At 46.0% G+C, this 20,290-nt stretch overlaps 1 protein-coding gene across 1 annotated transcript in view; it reads right to left on the bottom strand.

Moving 5' to 3' along the window:
- Positions 1-6,035: 6,035 nt before the first annotated feature.
- LOC121302323 (bone morphogenetic protein 1-like) overlaps positions 6,036-20,290 on the bottom strand; it is a 29,213-nt gene continuing 14,958 nt past the window's right edge. Inside the window, exons 5-20 of the mRNA XM_041232206.1 lie at positions 19,194-19,372; positions 18,656-18,761; positions 16,988-17,112; positions 14,607-14,722; positions 14,348-14,450; positions 13,276-13,392; positions 12,669-12,814; positions 11,851-12,046; positions 11,229-11,354; positions 10,872-11,032; positions 9,721-9,901; positions 9,435-9,560; positions 8,807-8,934; positions 8,331-8,544; positions 7,298-7,548; positions 6,036-6,730 (exon numbers count right to left, since the gene is read on the bottom strand). Coding sequence (XP_041088140.1) covers positions 6,596-6,730; positions 7,298-7,548; positions 8,331-8,544; positions 8,807-8,934; positions 9,435-9,560; positions 9,721-9,901; positions 10,872-11,032; positions 11,229-11,354; positions 11,851-12,046; positions 12,669-12,814; positions 13,276-13,392; positions 14,348-14,450; positions 14,607-14,722; positions 16,988-17,112; positions 18,656-18,761; positions 19,194-19,372 — 2,410 coding nt within the window. The 3' untranslated portion in view covers positions 6,036-6,595. The remainder of the gene's footprint in view (positions 6,731-7,297; positions 7,549-8,330; positions 8,545-8,806; positions 8,935-9,434; positions 9,561-9,720; positions 9,902-10,871; positions 11,033-11,228; positions 11,355-11,850; positions 12,047-12,668; positions 12,815-13,275; positions 13,393-14,347; positions 14,451-14,606; positions 14,723-16,987; positions 17,113-18,655; positions 18,762-19,193; positions 19,373-20,290) is intronic.

Genomic DNA, 20,290 nt, shown 5'->3' with positions numbered 1-20,290 from the left:
GAAGCTTAATTGGCCCAATTAAGCAATTTAGTGTACAGCTGGAACAAAAACGAGGCGGGACACCAGCCCCTCAGGACCAGGATTGGGCTCCCCTGCCTTATCTGAAGAGTTTTGTAGTAAATGGAATCTTCCTCAAAGCACACCAAGGTAAAGGGCTCCCCTCTTACAACATGCTAGAAATATTGAATTCTTACTTAAATAAGCAAATACCAAATACCCCAAACACACCCGCCACGGTAAATGGATGTGGGCCATTTTAAGTTTTTAAATTATTTTTTATTCAAATTCTCCAGTAAAATATGGAGTTAATGCACAGAGGCTGATTAAGTACATAAATTGATTCCATTTTTTCAAAGTGCTTTAAGATCTGGATTTGATATAAGTATAGAATTACATAGTCACACATTACGGTGTTTGTCATGCACATATATTTTCATGGTATACTATATAGCACAAGTTAGATGATTTATATATATATAAGAATGCAGGCTGGAAGCAGCTGCAGAAATGTCAATGGGAGGATTCCTCTTGAGTGCCACAACCCTTCCCATGAAGAGGAGCGTGTTGTGGCTGATTAAGGAGAGAGTGTATTTCTAGCAGACCCATTGCTCTGCACTGTGAGGTACAACCAGTGGAAGAGAAAGCACACTCTTGACTTGGAGGCAGCTGCCGAACTCACGTTATAAAATCATTGAGTTTTAATAAAAAAAAAAAAAAAAAAAAAAAAAAAAGCAGGCAGGAACCTGATATCGAGATGCTTAATCCGATTGGACAGAACCTGCTGTGCTTTCGAGGTTTAGAAAATAGAAGTGTAGATGCTGCTATGGGTTCCAATGGGGATAAGCTTTCTGGGAAGTTAGTGGCCAACTCATTATGACATTGGTATGACATCGCCATGACATTCTACTGTCACTGCCCTGCTGCCTGCAAAACAAAGGGAGCAGTGATGTCATAACGGAATTATATCTGAACAGATGTGTTTCCTGGATCCAAGTAGAGGACGGCTGTAAGTTCAGAGAGAGGAAGGTGATGGGTTATCGCTGATGGGAATGGGCGAGAATGACGAATAGTAAAAGATTGCAAATTGACTTGAACCGCTGCACGGCTAGACAACTGACCAAGCATGCTGGCATCTCAATTCCCTCGACGGAGAATGTGGTGCGCTCTCAAACACGGTCGCGGAGACCCCTCAGAGAGGCAAAGAAAAGGGCCAAGGTCTCAAAAACGAGACCTTTGAGCAGGCTGACCCGACACGGTCAATGCAATACAGGAGGAAGCCGAAGCAAAGCCTCTACGCAAAACAGAAACAGAGAGCCATCCAGCAGAAGATCCACTCCCTGCGGTGGAGAGCCAGCCAGGAGCTGAGACACGCTTCAGACAAAGGCATCGCAGGAGCCCTCAAAGAGGTCCTCGGGTATGACCAGGAGGAGGAGAAGACCTCTTCAGAGGAAGCGGACCAGGTGGAACTGATCGAACTGAGATCCGTGGGAACGGGGAGCAAAAGCATTCTCGAGCCGGACAAAAGCCTCAGTAGCATAGCGTCCGACCGACGATTCTTTTCAGGATCAGTGTGTGGCTCACATGGACCGAGCTGATTCACATATGGGCAGCTTGGTGCAATTCCAACCACAGGCTTTCAGCAATAGTGCCTTTCCCTGGTCCAATGCTCCCCAGGGTACCCTGAGCGCTGTCTGTGATGTTCCTCCAGCCCAACTGATGTCGCAGCAGGTCCAGCCTCCAGCATCGCACCTCGTTTATCAGAACTTCCCGTCCAGCTCCATGCTGCCCCCTGCTGCCACACAGACCCCCATGCAGAGGAGAATGGTGGATCGCTCTCAGGGCATGACTGTGGGTGGAGAGGAGAACACAGCACAGAAGCATGTGGAGAGGAGGCATTGTACCAAGTGCAGGGCTCCCGAGAGCCACTGGACAAACCGGGCTCTGATCACCTCGCAAGACAGGCTGGAGAAACACCCTGGCAAGCACAAACACAGGGGAAGCCGTAGCTACTGGATGAAACAAGATCGTCTGCGCAGAGCAAGGAGAGACAGGATGGAGCAGAGACAGGAGAAGGGACCTGAAACCAAGAAAAACGCAGAAAGCTGTATGATTCTGTAACACCGGATGCAAAATAAAAAGATCTCTCCAAAAATATATTCATCGTTCATCAATATTGTTTATAACTTGTATATTTTTTTGATTGAGTGTGGATGGTTTTTTATCACTGCATACAGTGGCACCAAAAAGTATTCTGAGAGTTTCAGTAAATGCAGAATGAATGGTACTTATTGGTATCTGTCACCCTGTCTGTGTGTGTGTGTGTATGTTGTCCTGTTATACCTTTTAAAAGCAAAATGATAGTGTGGTTGACACTAATTTTAATGGAGACATGGTTTCAATACAAAGCATCACACAGCTTTCACAACTGATCGGAGAGGTCACGTCATCACCTGCCTGTATGTTATGATGTTGCCATTGGTTACCATCATCGCTTTTTTGAGAAAATTGATCACATGCCATTTGGATCCTGCGCTTGATTTGCCACCAACACCATGGTAACTACAGCTTTTGCACTTTCACAGTGCCCATTATGACATCAGTATGACATCACAGCACTTTGATGCACTATGCTGTCACTGCTCTGCCGACTGCACAAGAAAGGCAGCCGTGATGTCATAATGGAATGTTTCAAGGTGATCAGCTGTGGGCGGTTCGGAGACAGGAGTGGTCCAAAATGAAAAATAGCCCAAGATTGGACCTTAACCGCTGCACGGCCAGACAACTGTCCAGTGTGCCTGGCTTCACGCTGCCCTTTGCGAAGAGGCTGGTGTGCTTACGAAAGCGACAGCAGTATACTGAAATAGCTGCAGATAAAAAAGGCATGACCAAACCAATCAGAAGGCCTCCGCAGCAGTAGAACAGCGATGGATCTAATACCTCCATGGGCTCACGAAGGAAAGAGTCTCCTGCAGACAAGGGGGGCTTTGAATGGAGACCCCTATCGCGGAGCAGACAGAGAGACATCAAACAGACAACGCTGGCTCTGCAGCATTGGAATGCCAGCGAAGACCTGCACAAAGTCACAGGTAAGGGGGTAGCAGCAGGGACCGTCAAAGAGGCCCCCGAGCATTTTAACCAGGACATGAAAACCTCTTTGAAGGACGAGACCGATCTATTGGATAAAGAAACCAGCGAGGACAGTTATCAGAAAGGCCAACCCCAGCCTTCCTCCAACTATGCTGCCACTGTTTCTCTGTCCAACGTCGCCCAGAGTCCTTTCCCAGAAGTGCGTCCTGCAAAAGAAAGGTCTCGACAGCTCAGCCCTGTTAAATCGGAGGCCGTTTCTCACAATCCTGCCTTCAAAACAACTCAAGAATCCGTCGCTGAAGTGGAGGAGAGGCGCTGCAGTAGTTGCGGGGCGCAGGAGAAGTTCTGGGGGAATGAATCACAGATTGCCGCACTGATAAGACACCAAGCACGGCACAGGTACAGACCATACAAGCTGATCTGGAGGAGTCCGAGGAGACTGTGTGAAAGCAGGAAGGAGCGGAGAGTGCAGAGAGCACAGGCAGAGGAGTCCGATACCGAGAAAGAAGGCGGCTGTGTGACCACCGATGAGAACCCTATAAGAAAATCTACATTGTTAATATATATATATATATATTTTTTTTTTCAAAGGGTTCAAATCAACCTCAAAATAAATCAAACATGGGAGAGCATTCAGGTGGTTTGATCGCGACAGGCTCTGTGTTAACACTCACAATGAAAATACAGCTGTGTTCTGCATATAGAATTAACTCATTGTGCTTCATAAAGCCCAGTGAAACCTGCTGAATAATGTTCTGTTAACATATTGAATTACACACAGCCTTGGAGTTTTCCAGATACTTGACGAATAACTGATAAATTAAAAAAATCTAACATGAAATACTGTACTACTGTTACAGCTTCTGGTAGACTTCTACAATATCATTTTGTAATTTATTTGATTACATGATGTTAAATAAAAGATCTAAATTTGTATATATATATCCTAAAATTCTAGGTAATGCACATTTTTAGCCACAGCTACACATCTGAGCTGCATATCTCTATGGAGACTTACCAGTTTTTCTCTCTCATACTTCCTTATACAAAATATCTGTTGCACTGCGCTAGTGACCAATAAAACAAACCATCTGCCGTGTGCATTTGATTGTAATTAACAGGTGGCAGATTTTAAAGGGAGGGATGTGTCGTTATTTTGCATCTACACAAACCAACTAGGGATTAAAAAAATAAATAACCACACATTCCGACAGAGGGCAGCCTGTCTTTTCAAATCACAGAATACCAGATATCATCAGGGGCTCTTTGTCAGTGAGAGAAATTCAAAGAATTTTTTTTTTCTCCAGTCGTAGAGACTGTGAGGATTTCAAACTCGTTATCAGTGTCCCCCGGAGTTCCTATTGCCTGTAGAAGAGCTCTTTAAAATCATCTTAACTGCCTTCCACACAATCTAGTGAACCTCTGTTAGCATTGCTAATGTCTATAGTTAAGTCTTTTCGGCATTAATAACGACATCACAGTAGTGAAACTGCTCTGCTCCAGATTGTGAATGATCTCCTGCTCCATGCTGATGCTGCTGCTCCCTCTGTGCTTGTCCTTCTTGACCTAACAGGCGCTTTTGACATCATAGATCATGGCATTCTTCTTGACCGTCTTCACAAGTATGCTGGGATCTCTGGAACATGCGTCTCCTGGATGTCCTCTTACCTATCTGGACGCATGCAGTGTTTTTCTATGCTGGATGCAGTGGTGTTGCAAACCCCAAGGATCTGTTCTTGGGCCCCTTCTCTTCAATATCTACATGCTTCCCTTGGGTCCCCTCATCCTTCAACACAGCCTCATGTTCCACTCCTATGCTGACGACACCCAGCCTCTACTTAAAATTCGACCCTGGCCCCTCTGTTATGGTCCAGCTGTCTCTTTCAAAATAGTTTCACAGATGTGATGTGAACCAAATAACACTGCAATGATACCTGGGAAAAAGAACGTTTTCATTGTGCACCCGTTATTGATTCAAGTGATCAAAAAAGAAACCAAAAGCATTTCCCTTGCATACCTTATTAATTTTCGAAAACAAATGTGTTATAACAGTGAGAAATTTCTTTCGATGCTCGGTATACGACAGGATCCGTCACTTTCAGTTCCGGAGTCGTTTCCGACCCCAACCCGAAATGAAATTCAAATTTTAGAAGAAAAAAAAAAACTAAAAATAGAAAAAGACTTCTTGCAATTAAAAAAAAAAAAAGGAAATTATTAATATTTATTAATACTACTCAGGATCGTCAATATAACTAGCTGGCAGGCCAGTAAAAACAAGGCTTGCTATCTTTGTAAAGAAACCACCGTACAGTGGGAGGATGAATCATTATTGGATACCAGGGTGCGGGGCGGGGGGTGGGTATATTAATATAGTCTTTAAAAACATCATAAACTGCAGAAAAACAAAGTGGGAATATGTTTTGATAAATATCTAACTGACAGGAACACCATTCCGGGGCTCCGCAGCTAGAGTTCTGTCTTGCACAATCAGCACTGGCGCCACCTAGTGGTCGCCGACTTATTATAGTATCACGCAAAGGAACGGATTTGTTTCTGCCCCCCCCCTAACCCCCCCCCCCCCCCCCCCCCCCCCCCCCACCCACCTTCACCAACATCAAGGTCAGCCCGTTAGCTGAATCATTGCATGGAATCTGTATTGCGAGCTGCAGCTGTGGACAAAAGCATTTCATCACCCTATAGAATGAACTAATTTTGCTTCATAAAGTCAAACTAAACCTGCTGAATAATGTGACGCTAACATATTGAATTGCACACCTGCTTTGTAGTTTTCCATAGACTGAACGAAAAACTGAAAGATGTGACATTTCGAAATCCAACATGAAATACCGTACTGCTATTATGGCTTCCGGTAGACTTTTGCGACATCATTTTGCAATTTCTTTGATTACATGTTAAATTAAAAGAAAAAAAAATCTAAATTATGTCCATATAGTTTTATTTTTTTTATTATGTTTCAATCCTAAAATTCTAGGTGATGCAGAGCTTTTGGCCAGAGCTGTATACATTTACCAAGCGTTACCAAATCTTTCTCCCAGAGAGTAAGTATGAGGATGTTAGCCTTCCCTCCCCACGAGAAAAAAAAATAAAACAAAATCAGTCATCTTGTGTCTTATTGATCCACAGCGATCTTCATGTTTAAAGAAATAAAAATCATAAAATCTGATGAAATCCCACCCCCACAGACAGACGAACTACCTCCCCCAGCCCACCCCAACACTGAAAACTAATAATACTGTAAAGACTAGATCCATTAGCGCATGGCTTTGCTCCTCACAGTGTCCGGGTGTGGCCCGGCCGTGTCTGTCGTGGTGTGTTTTTTACTCTTCCCCTGGTTCTTGGTGTTGGTTTTGATCCTCTGCCTTGTGACTGGAGGTTTCCGGGCCGCGGGCACGCGCCTCATCCCTCGTCTCGCTGGCACCCGGCGCTGCCCCGCCCTGCTTCGAGACCCATCCTTGCCCCTCCCGCCCGCCTGCCCGGCCCCCAAGGGTCACTTCCTCAAGTTCAGAGTCTCCTGGAACTTGGTGCTGGTGAAACGCACGTGGAAACCCTTCTTGTTGATGGTGTCGTCCGAGTGGAACTTGACCATGATGGAGTCTCCTGTGGAGTAGATCTCTTCTGGAGGCTGGAAGAGACACAAACAAATCAAACATGGTCTTGACGACAATAAGAGAGGGCTGCTCTGAGTGCAGTTCCCTTTCCTATACCACTAGAGGGCTCTGCAGTGCCGAGTGCAGTTCTCTTTCCTATACCACTAGAGGGCTCTGCAGTGCCGAGTGCAGTTCTCTTTCCTCTACCACTAGAGGGCTCTGCAGTGCCGAGTGCAGTTCTCTTTCCTCTACCACTAGAGGGCTCTGCAGTGTTGAGTGCAGTTCTCTTTCCTATACCACTAGAGGGCTCTGCAGTGTTGAGTGCAGTTCTCTTTCCTACACCACTAGAGGGCTCTGCAGTGCAGAGTGCAGTTCACTCTCCTCTACCACTAGAGGGCTCTGCAGTGCCGAGTGCAGTTCTCTTTCCTATACCACTAGAGGGCTCTGCAGTGCCGAGTGCAGTTCTCTTTCCTATACCACTAGAGGGCTCTGCAGTGCTGAGTCAAGTTATCTTTCCTAGATTGCGTGAGTGGTGTGCAGTTTTCTGCTCCCTCTCTATACAGCTCAGCAGTGTTGACAGTTTGAAATATAAGATGGCTTACCCCTGATCCGCAGTAGCGGCCAAGCCTTGACGCATTGCTGTCAACGCCGTCGAAGAGCTCCATGTAGTCATAGCCGCAGTCCGCCTCCTCCTCGATCTCGAAGGTCTGGAAGATGAGCTCCACTCCGTAGCCCTCCTCAGCCGAGATCACCCACTGGCAGTCTGAGGCGCCAGGGTAGTTGTTATCTCCGAACTGGGCGTGTGAGTACAGGTCCTTGGTCTTCACCTCGGCTTTCATTCGCCCACCACACTCTGGACAACAGACAGAGTGGAACAGAAAAAAAACGTGCTGAGCAAGGCTTTAAAATCAATTCACTGGGTTATTCTTCCAGTTCTTTTTCATAGTTTAAAACATAATAATAACATAATGTCCCTTGTTATGATCTGACTGAACTGTTAAAGAATCAATAAGCGCTATCAATTGCTATTAGATCGTCACTAACACTAAAATAAAAAACTTCACAAATTCAACAGCCAACGTTTGACCTTGAAGTCTTTCTCGGTCTGAAGACTTCTAGTCGAAAAAGGGCAATGAATACACTGGGGGAGAGAAAACAACAACGCTGATTTTGTATAAGTTTCAAATACTTTTATTTGACGAGTCTGTGTTTAAGGTGCTTTAAAACGAAGCTGCTTTTCCATCCAAGAGAGAGAGAGAGAGAGAGACATGAACAGAAGCCAGTTCAGATGTAAAGGGGGCGCTCTCAGTGCAGGTGTAAAGGGGGAGCTCTCAGTGCATGTGTAAAGGGGGCGCTCTCAGTGCAGGTGTAAAGGGGGTGCTCTCAGTGCAGGTGTAAAGGGGGCGCTCTCAGTGCAGGTGTAAAGGGGGCGCTCTCAGTGCAGGTGTAAAGGGGGCGCTCTCAGTGCAGGTGTAAAGGGGGCGCTCTCAGTGCAGGTGTAAAGGGGGCGCTCTCAGTGCAGGTGTAAAGGGGGCGCTCTCAGTGCAGGTGTAAAGGGGGCGCTCTCAGTGCAGGTGTAAAGGGGGCGCTCTCAGTGCAGGTGTAAAGGGGGCGCTCTCAGTTTCACGGTGCTACCTGCCGTGTGCGATGCCTCAAAGCCCTTCTTCTGCACGGAGTTATCTGAAAAGAACTTGATGAACATCCTGTTTGTGGTGGAGATGACCGGCTCGGGTTTCTTGCTGCCGCAGAAGCGCCCCAGCACAGGGGCCTTGGCGTCCCGGCCGTCATACAGCTCGACGTGGTCGTACGCACACTCCTGGTGCGGCTCCATGTCCACCTCATTGAAGGCCTGCAGGAGGGCGACGAACAGTTAAAAAGGCAAAATAAATCCAGTTCTGATACTTTTTCATTACATCCTTGAAACTTCTTTTTGTAACTTATTGGTTGCATCAATGCCATTAGCATGAACCACAGAAATGAGCGACCAGCTCCAAAAAAACAGCATGCATTATCCTTGCAGACAAAAGCGGGGCTGTTGAAAGAGGTGGACAATGCCATACATGTTTATGATGCAAGTTAAAAATTCGCGAGATGCAAGCGTCAGTACGTACAATTTTGACACGGTGTCCCGGGGTGCTCGTGATAGCCCAGGTGCACTCTTTCTTGCTGGGGTACTTGTCTGGCCAGTTGGGGCTGGTAATGATCCCAGAGAAGCTGGTGACTTTGTGATCGCAGCCCGCTGTAAAAATAGAGAAGCTTTTACACTCGGTCACCAAACACTACAAAACCTCATAAAACACTCCGAACTTACAAATCAGCATTATTTACAAAATACCCAGTGAAGTACTGCTGCGGCCAAAACTTTTGCATCACCCTTCAGAATCAATTCATTTTGCTTCATAAAGTCCAACGAAACCCGCTGAATCAATGTTATGAATTACTGCTTTGCAGTTTCTCATAACAAAAATCAGACATTTAGATATTTAGAAAATACTGGACTACTATTTATGGCTTCCTGTAGTCGTCTGCGATATCGTTTTGTAGTTTCTTGGATTACACAATGTTAAATAAAGCAATGGTTCATATCTTTTTTTTTTTTTTTAATTATGTCTCAATCCTAAAATTCTAGGTGATGCAAAACCTTTGGGACACAGCTCTGGCTAATGGATGTGGAAAGGAGGTACGGTTCCTGGCATTATCGGTGCTCTGCTGTTACTCTCCGTATAAAGAGCCCAGTACCTTCTTTGCAGTCGTGCTTGTTGTCATGAAGCATGAAGCCACTGCGGCACTGGCAGGAGTAGCTGCCGAAGGTGTTCACACACTCGTGCTGACAGCCCCCGTTGTCCTTCGAGCACTCATCCTTGTCTGAAAGGCACCCGAGGAGAGCCGTCAACAGCAGAGAAGAGAAACAGCCAAGGGAGCTTTGTTTAGAACTAAACAAAACAAGAACGACGCCTTATGGAAAGACAGATCGTGAAAAGGCTTTGCGAAACTGTTTGTGCGCCAGGATCTCTCTCAGACTCACCTGAGAAGAAGTGAGCCTTGAAGCCCTTCTTGGAGACGGTGTTGTCCGACTTGAACTCCAGACGCATGTTGTTGTACTGGGAGGTGATGACCTCCGGCTTCTCCGCCCCGCAGAACTTCCCGTGGAGCCTGGAGTCGGCCGAGAGCCCGCTGCGCACCTCCACGTAGTCATACTTGCACACCTGAGGGGAACGGGGGGGGGGGGGGGGGGGGGGGAGGTAGACAGCATTCCTTCAACGCCACTCAATACAAAGTGTTCAGAAGGCATGCCAGGAGAAAATGAGCTGGAATGATTACCACAGGGCGACGCAGAATAAATGCTTCGATGCGTCGTGGTTCATCCCCAGATTCCTCGTGTTTAATAAGCAAGCAAATACATTTTCTTTACCTTCGTGTCTTGAGCACAATGTTTCCAATCATCCTCAGAGGCCGTTACTGCAATTGATTCACTTTTCCTTATTGTTTGATAAAGTCTGCGTTGAGATTTTTTTTTTTTTTTTTTTTTTTTTTCAACCTTTGAGTTCAGGAGCCTTACAATTACAGTCAAACACACTTCTAAAATCACTCCTGTTAATGAGAAACTGTCGCTTCTTATCACCACCTTAAAATGTCCCGGCGAAAATATAATGAGAGCCAATGGGGAAATGAATGCATAGGGTTAGTATGTTCACATTATTATTATTATTATTATTATTATTATTATTATTATTATTATTATTATTATTATTATTATTATGTCATTTAGCAGACGCTTTTATTCAAAGTGACTTACAGAGACTAGGGGGGTGAACTATGCTTCATCAACAACTGCTGCTGCTGCACAGTCACTTCCAATAGGACCTCAGTTTTACATCTCAATCCAGAGGACGGAGCACAAGGAGGATAAGTGACTTGCTCAGGGTCAAAAGCAGCGCATCAGTGGCCGAGGAGCTGCGATTGAACTGGGAACCTCCTGGAAACAAAGCCCTTTCTTTAACCACTGGACCAGCAAGGGGCTGTGCAACACTGAAATGCTCCCAATAGGGCAGCACAACATAGCTTCATTTCTACACTGCGAGGTGTTGCACAGGCAATGTGTGACAGATTGAAAACTGAGCAGCGTGCACTGGGATGCAGTTTTAAGAATGTGCATTAAGGTGTCACTACACTCACGTCGTTGCCCTCTGTCTCAAAGAAGTCGAACTGCAGGGAGATTCGGTATTGGGTGGGCGCGACCAGCTGCCAGATGCAGTTCTTGTTTGGGGGGTACTCCTTCGGCCAGCCTGGACTGGTGATGGAGCCGTTGAGCTTGGTGATGAATCCTCCGCAGGCAGCTGCACAGAAACACACAGACACACACAATCACACAGGCACACACACACAATCACACAATCACACAGGCACACACAATCACACAGACACATGCTCTTTAGAAATCTGCTTGAAAGCAAGTTCAAATGGCACCTCTCTCCCCCCCTCTCCCAACCCATCTCAGCCTCCCCCTCCTCTCTCACTCTCTCTCTCACTCACCCTCGCAGCTGCGCTTGTTGGAGGCCAGCTCGTACCCTGGGTCACAGGCACACTTGTAGCTCCCCAGAGTGTTGACACAGCGCTGCTCGCAGCCCCCGTTGCTGGCTCTGGAACACTCGTCCACCTCTGGAATGAAAACGCATCATCAGCTCCGCTGAGCTTTCACTGTCCTTGCTTCCGCCCAGACTACTGTCCTTGCTTCCGCCCAGACTACTGTCCTTGCAGTCTCTTCAAACCCACTGAAACAACGCACTAGCGTCTCAAAATTGGATGCAAAGCAGAAAAAACTAGCATAAAAACCAGATTGTATTTTCAAGCAGTAATGCTGTCTAAACATTTAAAAAGTAATATGCATGTGTAGTATTAAAATAGAGTATGCGTTAAGTCTATTGCATATACACATTTGCACACGTACAGTAGTCTCATTACAGTCCTTTATTTTTAATTATTTTCCTTTCACAAGTTATCCGAGTCGTTTTAAGTGTAAACGTGTTTATTCTTAAAGCTTTATAAAACTAAGTCCAAAACGCTTCTAGGTTCCATTAAAAGGCAAAACAAATTCCATAGCAAAAAAGGTTCTCTGAGTAGACGGCCGACGCTTGGCCCTGTCTGAATCTCTCACCTTTGAAGAAGTTTGCGGCGAAGCCCGCTTTGTTCACAGAGCCGTCTGACACAAACTTCATCCACAGCTGGTTCGAGCTGGTCTTGATGTCATCGGGCTTGTCGTAGCCACAGAACCTGCCCAGCAGAGGGCTGTTCTCCGAGATACCATCCCGGATCTCCAGGTAGTCGTACGCGCAGCTGTCGTGCCTCTCGATCTGAAAACGAAACATCCGGGAGAGGGGAGCACAAAATAAAAAAATAAATTAATCAGGCTGTACGTGTCCTCTTCCCTCCTGCAACAAGGCTGGTTTTCTGTCCCCACAAACTCCACTTCAAATCAGGGCACCAGCATTAAAATCAGCAGGAAACAGGGGAGGACATGCAATTGGATACAGAACTCAAACACAGAAAGCAGAGAGTAGCCTCTGGCTTGTGTCATTTACACATGCTGCTATCAGCCGAATGGTACAGATGGAAAAACTGATCAATGCACATTGTCATCTCGCAGCTAATTCATCTCACAGCAGGGCAGGATGTATACTGCAAATTTTGGGTATTTGAAAAGCTGTAATTAGTGCTTCTTTACTGTTCACAGAATAGACTTGGTTTAACCTCCTACACTGCATCAACCCCAGGGGGTGTGTGTGTGTGTGTACAGGCAGTGTTGTGCAATACACTGTCGTTACAGTCGAGACGAGCCTGGCTCTTTTGCATAGTGGTTAAGGCGCTCACTGGCGGGGCGCGGGGGCGATGGTTTGCCACTAGCCTCCGCCCTGGTGCAGGAGCAATGGGTGACTGCGTCGCTGAAGGATTTGGAGACACAGAGGCTGGATTTACCTCGAAAGACTGGAAGGTCAGGCCCACATGGAAGCCCTCCGACACGGAGACCTTCCACACGCACACCTTGCTGGGACGGTAGTCGTCAGGGTAGTTCGGAGACTGGATCTGTCCACTGTCTCTCTTCACCTCTCCGCCGCAGATCGCTTCAGGACAGCAACGAGAAAACGATTAAAAAAAAAAAAAAAAAAAAAGACAACTTGCAAGTGCAAAATACATTTAATATTCCTGTTGAAGTAACAGGATTGCATGAAACTGTGCCCACTCCTTCCATGTCTTCCTTTCTCGAGTTTCAGCTGCTTACCCTGTTGGATGATATTCTATTCAAATCATTTTGTGACCCCCTGATCCAGAAAAGGGCTTGATGCCTCCCCGATTCTGTGTGGGACCCTGAGCAAGTCACTTGACCTCCAGATGAGACGTAAAACAAACGAGTTCCTATTGGAAGGGACTCTGCAGCAGCAGTTGTTGATGACGATACAGAGACTAGGGGGTGAACTATGCAAGTCTCTTTGGATAAACGCGTCTGCTAAATGACTCATTAATAATACAAAAAGAAGCGGGGCTGAATCTGATCTGCAAGTGAAGGAAGGATCCCGGTTCTCACCTTCATACACTGCGGAGAATCCCTTTCCCACCCAGTTGCTGCTGCTCCGAAACTCGATCCACAGCTGGCTGTCTGTCGAGATGATGGGTCCAGGGAGCTTGTCTCCACAGAATCGTCCTGCAACCCAAACAGCATCCCGTCAGAGACATACTGTATGTGTGTGTGTGTGTGTGTGTGTGTGTGTGTGTGTGTAGAATATATTTTGATATACAGACACAGCTAACTAAACCAGCAGGGAGCTACTATAACATCACACTCCTCAGAGCGCTCAGGAGTCCAAATCCCATTTGCATGTGTCACGTTTGCTGCAGTTCACGCTGATTGGAAACAGATTGAAATGCAATGCTTACCAGCCAAGAACGACAGGAAAAATAAAGCAGCCGACCTCCACCAATCGAAGAAATGCAATAGAAAAGGGATTGAGTCAGGATGAAATGAAGCATGACCGCTCTGGGCTAGAAGGATGCCTTGTAATTCTCCCTTACTTTGCTCTTATTAGCTACACCGTTCTCCAGAGCGGAGTGTTGAAAGAAACGCATGGTACAGCACACGTGTGTTTTCATCTTAAAACCACACCCGGCACGGCACGAGGCTAAAGGAGGTTCCTGTTCTCTCTGCCAGGTTACTGATAGGAAAGCAGCTACATTAAATAAAGTTGTGTGGGCCCTCCAGGTGAAACAAACCGGGAAGTGCAACCCTAACTAAAAACACTGATATTATCAAGCAGAGGTTTCACAACAGGTGAGATTCACAGAATCCTTGTGTTAGCTACAACCACTTTAAGTAACGAGGCTACATAGCAGATCCTTCAAAGCTACTGGACACTTGTCTTTTTGGCAGTATGATCGATTCACTTGACGGATGAGTGACTGGTTCACAGTCTGAAACACAGGCAGAGGGAAATGCCCAAAGACAAAACCCGAGCCGACACCCAAACACTGACAGATATCCTCAGCTCTGCTTTGGCCTTCAAGAGTCCTTCGAGTAAACGTTCAGTGCTCTGTGTTTGAGCGGATGAATTGCGTAACGATGATTAACTCTAAACATTTCTGGTCTTTTAGGAGAGATTTACCTTTCAGTGGAGCCTTCCGCCAAAAGCCATCCCTGATCTCCACATGGTCATACCAGCACAGGTGGCTCCGATAGAGGTCCATCGAGGTAAAGTTCAGAATGATCTGAAGACAAGGAGGAGAAGGCTAGAATTAACAAGGGGGGGGGGCTCATTGAACTGGGAACCATCTACAGCTGCAATGCAAAAGCAACCCTTCTCCAGCGTTGCTTCACAGCGGGTAGAAGAGTCTGCAAGCAGCTGGCTGTGTTCTGGAGCACACCTTCTCTCCAGGGGTGACGGAGATCCTCCAGATGCAATGCATGTAGGCGGAATACCCGTTGGGGAAGCCAGGGGAGGAGAAGTTCCCGCTGCTGTTCTGAAGGCTGTCGCCGCAAGCTGCAAAAACACAAGCAAACACAGAGCACGGCATTGGTCAGGAGACTCCAGGGAGACCAGCCATTGGTCAGGAGACTCCAGGGAGACCCGCCATTGATCAGGGGAGACTCCACCTCACTGGTAAAGCCATCTCTGTTACATATGTGAGCAGGAGGATGATGGGAAATGTAGTTCTGAGAGGTCCACGCAGGTACATGGAAAGCCATCTTGAGGCAGGGAATGCAATTTTAAAGTTAAAAATAGTGCCCAAAATGTAAAAAAATTAAAACAACACACACACCTTAGCTGTAGCAACACATGGGAACCTGTAACACAGTAAAATAAAAAGGTCCTTATTCCCTATTCTGCTCAGTTGTGATCTTGAATGAAACGTTCCCTCCAGTTCAAGGTAGGCTTGAGGCGTGGAGACTGAACTGTATCACTAACCTAGCAACTAAAACGATCAGAAAAAATACAATTTCATAATGCACCGCCTCTAACAAAACCCCAGAACTCCTGACTCTCCCTCTCAGTATCTCTGCAGAAATGCTTTTAAAAATGGTTTTGAGATTGGTATTGTTTATTAAGAAAAGCTACACTGGCAGTAGCAGGTTCGACGGCTGCAGCTTTCTTTATTGTATATCGTAATGCAGGGATTATAATACGCTTCCTGTGCCCTGAGCGCATGGCTGAGCACTTTGATTCTCCAGACAGATTTGTTTAGTTTAAATAAAGGCTTGACTGTATTCATGCAGGTTATGATAGAAATGTAACCTGGACTCAAGCTCATTGTATTTAACATGCCCTGTGTGCAGCATGCCATGAGGCTTCCAAAATCTGCCCGGAAACAGAACAGCACAGTGAGGTCACCCTGGCCTCGGATTAATATCGCTATTTACATCCATCTCCTTCTGGGAACAGGCTGGTACACTTCCTGTCACAGCACTGTGTATCCATTCCACAGCTTTCCCCAAGGAGACCGGGGCACGGTAACCTAGGAGACCACGACTCATCTCCAGGAAATGCAAATCGAGAGCCGCTATCACTCGAAGCCTTTCCTCTTGTCAAAGAATACGTGGCTTTAAAAAAAATAAAAAATAAAAAAAAAACTCTGGCAACGGGATACGTAGTCCAACTGTGCAAACTCCAGCCTAATCCTACCCCAACAAAGAATTTATTTACACTTCCAAATAACTCTGAAGGAAGCCTTTTTGTGTGGACTGGAATTGTATCGCCCTAAATATTCCTTCAGGAAGATTACTCTCTTGTTAGTGGCTGAAAATACATTGCCTTCAATCCAGCCAGAACTTCGAAATAAATGCCAGCAGTTGCCCGTGATTTCAGAGCTGGGACGAACAGTTTTGAACATATATTTAAATACAAATTCTCTTCAATTTTGAATTAACAGGAAACCAAAAATATATTTCGTATATATATTCCAGTAAAATAAACCCGATATTACATTACCTAATAAAGAAGGGAGAGAGACACTGTTCTGTAGTCATGTTTAGCAAATGAAATCAGGTTTTTATTAGTGGGCGTCTTAAGCACAGGACAAGAGAGCTGGGCTTGTCTCACCGACAAGGAACAGGATCCCTAACGCTGCTTGTTATATTCGTTTATAAAGATCTTCACGAGTAAAGCTCAAAATAAACGTTTGTCAACACTTAATGAAATAAAAAAGCAGGCGCTTAAAATAACCCAGTTGAAAGCTCAAACCGTCACAATGTTTGAGCATCTGTTGATTCTTGCTAAACAGTTTCATCAGCACAGTGCACAGCTAGGTGATCTTTGACTCTTACGGCAGCATTTCATTCAATAACGAAATCGCACGAGACCGCGGGAGAGATTTGGCTTGCGTGAAGTCTATAAAAGCAGGCGTTTTCCAGGCCCGTTTCTGTCGTTCTCCGATTGTTCTGAATGAAAAAAAAGCAGACGCATTGTAGCTTCACAGAGTTGAAACGTCGACTCTTCTGCAAGAGCTTTGGCTCTGGCAAGCTTCTAACCTGAAACGGGTTCCTGTTGAGACCATCAGTGTCTCCGGTCTACCACTACTGTCTGAAACGGTGCAATCTTAAAAGGGCGTCTTAGTTTTAAAAACAGTAAAACTGTTTGATGACTTAAAACCTCCACCACAGTTTAATCCTCGCCTGGTTTTATAGCCTTCCTGTATGTGGTCATATTGTTTGCCAGCGTGGTCAAACGTGTGGCTATATCTAGTGCTGTCCTGCCCACCTTGGAAGCCTCAAGACTTCCTGGCTTGACTAGAGATTTAAAGGAGCGTACCTGAGCACTTGTAGAGCTTTCTTGCTTGGGCGATGTCCCCCTTGCTCAGCCTTGTTCTCTGGCCAATGGGAGGTCGGACGCCGTTGACATCATAGCGGGGCAGGATGGTGTCCAGGAAGATGCCTCTAAAATCAGAAGGGAAGAAAGCAAGCAAGCGGTCAACAGGGTGCCGGGTGTTTTAATGAAGACCTTAAAAAAACAATCAGCATAAATATGAAAAAAACAAACATGTAAAACTGATTGAAAAAAAGGGAGTGAAAAAAAACACACACACATCTGGCCCACATTTTGCCAGGACCTGGTAACTGGCACAAGCTGGCTTTCTCTGCCCTGAACCCAGCGCCGGTTTCAGCTCCACAATCACAGAGGGGAAGGGAAGGGAGAATGCTTCAGCAGCGTTCACTGTGACATTACCTTGGGGGACAGCGGCACGGTGAAAGGCTCCAATAACATTGCAGTGATAGAACAAGGAGCAGCGTGGAGGAGGAGGAGGCTGGTAAGAGAATTGCAGAGCAAAGCCGCGCGTAACCATTGCATGGCGCTGTGTTTCCTTTTCTCTTACTAGTTTAAATGAATTGCATGTGTGGCCCATTAAGTCATAAATTAAAACTAGACAAGCGCTCATTTTTCATTATGCACAAGAAATCAAGAACTGCAGAAGCAGTCATGTGAAGGACTGCCTGTTTATACAGACGCGTGTGCTCTATTATTTCATCCAGCCCTTGCAAGTTCAGAGAAATGACATGAATAAATAAGATGAAAGGCAGCCAGAAAAAATATATATATACAGAAGAAGAAATTTAAAAAAAGAAATAGTAGACAGTGAGTGAGTGAGAGAGTGAGAGGGGATGAGACAGGGCAGGAGGGGACGTCCCCTCTCTTGCTTTTCCACACAGCGCTGGATGGGATGATGTCCAGTATTCTAATCTATTGGAAGCTGCCGAGGAGGTTTTGAAGCCAGCGTTGAGTCAAACCAGATGGCTGTAGAGAGTCCAAGCCAACAAGAGAGCCTGCCATACAAATCAAGCCAGGTCACAGCAACAGAGGTCTCGGCTATCACATTCTGAGCTCTGCAGTCTCTCCCGATGGGTCAAAGATTCCCCCTGGCTCCCCGCCTCGCCCAGGGGCAGACCCCCAAATCTCCTTGTTGTCCAAAGAGGTGCACTTATTTAAACAGAATCCATGCACCCAATTGTGGGTTTTTATAGCAACATTTGTAATTTTGTTTGTTGGACACAGACTTATGACTGGACTCCCTCCACTATGCCCTTCACAAGGGCTTGCATCCCCAGTGAAGAATAAGAAGCACAAGCCTATACACTCTATTGCTCCTGCAGAGGAAATGAGTGGGTTTAATGGATTGGCTAATAGATCACTTTAGATTAATTGCACTTGCTGGAAGAGTTATTGTCATTTTCATCACTAATAAAATAAGTAGATTGCAAATGAAAAAGCAATTTGCAATTGAAATGTTCAACAGTTTGTTTGTTTTTTCAAGTTGAATGAATACCTACTTTTAGGGAATTTTCTGAACTTATCTGCCCGTCCTTATCCTTAATGAAAAAGCTGGCCGAGCAGGAACACAGCACTGCCATTTGCACGGCCAGGAAAACTGCACCTGGCCGTTCCTGCGGGACCCAGAACCGCTCCCTGCAGCTGCATGTTTACCTGGAGAAGGTATTCCTGGCGTAATGCATGATGCTGTCGAAATCATAACCCTCCCCGCGCGAGTCCACTTCCTCCGGCTCCATCTTCAAGAAGTTATACTCCTGTCCTAAAAAGACAGCATCACACTGACATCGCGCCTTCCACAGACAAGACCGCCCGCCCCCTTTGTGGGTTACTCTGCTCTCCACATCCCACGGGAATAACGACCCATCATGCTGCACCCTCTAGAAATATTACCGCTTCTGCACTGCCATTGTGCACACGTTCTGTCAAACAAATCACTGCCGCGAGGTGCGTTTCCTTCATGACAGCACACCTCGGCTCTAATGAAGCGGATTAACCTCCCAAGCGAATGCTGCTTACAGTCGAGTCTTTAAAATGAAAGCTTATTCTTGAGCTGGATTGAGTGGGTTATTTGATTTTCTAGAGTCCTGTAAAGCTCTCTGGGATGCTATGCATGAAGAGCACTATATAAAAAGCAACCTGCATTGTCTGTCAATAACACAACCTCCCCTGCTTGCGCATGCGTGCCCCGTACCTGGCTGGATGTTCTCTCGCACGATGCTCACGTGGTCGTCGCGGTCCGGGCGCGTGTGCTCGTGCCAGAAGCCGATCACGTGACCCAGCTCATGCACGACGATCCCGAACTTGTCACAGTTCTTCCCGATAGAGATGGCCTGGGGGCCGCCCCCTCTTCGACCGACGTAGGAACAGCACCTGGAGAACCCGGACAGAAACGACTTCAAAACCGCAACCGTGCTGCAAGAACATTGCCACTACTCTTCACTCAACCAGAGCTCACTGAGGCCAAAGCATCTTTACAAAACCAGAACCAAATCGGGACCATTTATTTAAAATGGGGGGAAAACTTCACCTGGAGAGGATGCGTTTGGGGTTTGCTTAAATATTGCTTCAGATTTGATGCAGCTATTCAGTGTTTTCCCCACTGCGTTTCTTGTGTCTCCCTGCATGCGAATACTTTAATAGTATAGTCAGTGGAGCTGGCTTTCACCTCCTGTGTTAAACAACAAAACAATTCTATAAACTCTTTCATTTTAAAACAAGATCACAATGACCCGGGTAAACAAATCTCTATTTTAAGCATATGGTCGACTGTGGGATTCGAGAACAGCTTTACGCAATCATTTTGTCGGCTAAGATTAACCCACTAAAGTACCAAATTAATTTTGCTTTGGGGAAAAAAAAAATCACACCTCCAGTTTTATGCATGTAAACTTTTGTGGGTAAGAAAATTAGAGTTAGTTATCATAACAGCCAAAGAGAGCGTTTCAAATGACAGGTAGATGCCACTTAAAAATGCTTCAAAAAAAAAAATGAGGTCAGTGGCACTTAAACCTGCACACAGCCCTAGCTAGAATCACTTTCACCTCCAGAGCTCACGATACAAATCTGTTCCTCTACCATTTACTTTTTAAAGCCCCGTGCCAGCTCTGTGGAAAAAAACCACATCCCAAGCCTTTCAGCTGACCCGTTCTGGCTGCCTCACTGCACTGAAGCCACAGAAAAGAGACACACCAGCCTCCAAGTTACATGAGTTATACCCTCTGAATGGGTGCAATATGCAACTGATTTACAGCAAGATGGTGTGGGGGCTGTAATGCCTATTTCTCCTCA

This window comes from Polyodon spathula, chromosome 29, assembly GCF_017654505.1.
Source record: "Polyodon spathula isolate WHYD16114869_AA chromosome 29, ASM1765450v1, whole genome shotgun sequence".
Taxonomy (NCBI): Eukaryota; Metazoa; Chordata; class Actinopteri; order Acipenseriformes; family Polyodontidae; genus Polyodon; species Polyodon spathula.
Note: the sequence above shows the minus strand (reverse complement) of the source record. Positions and strands in the feature narration are given on the sequence as shown.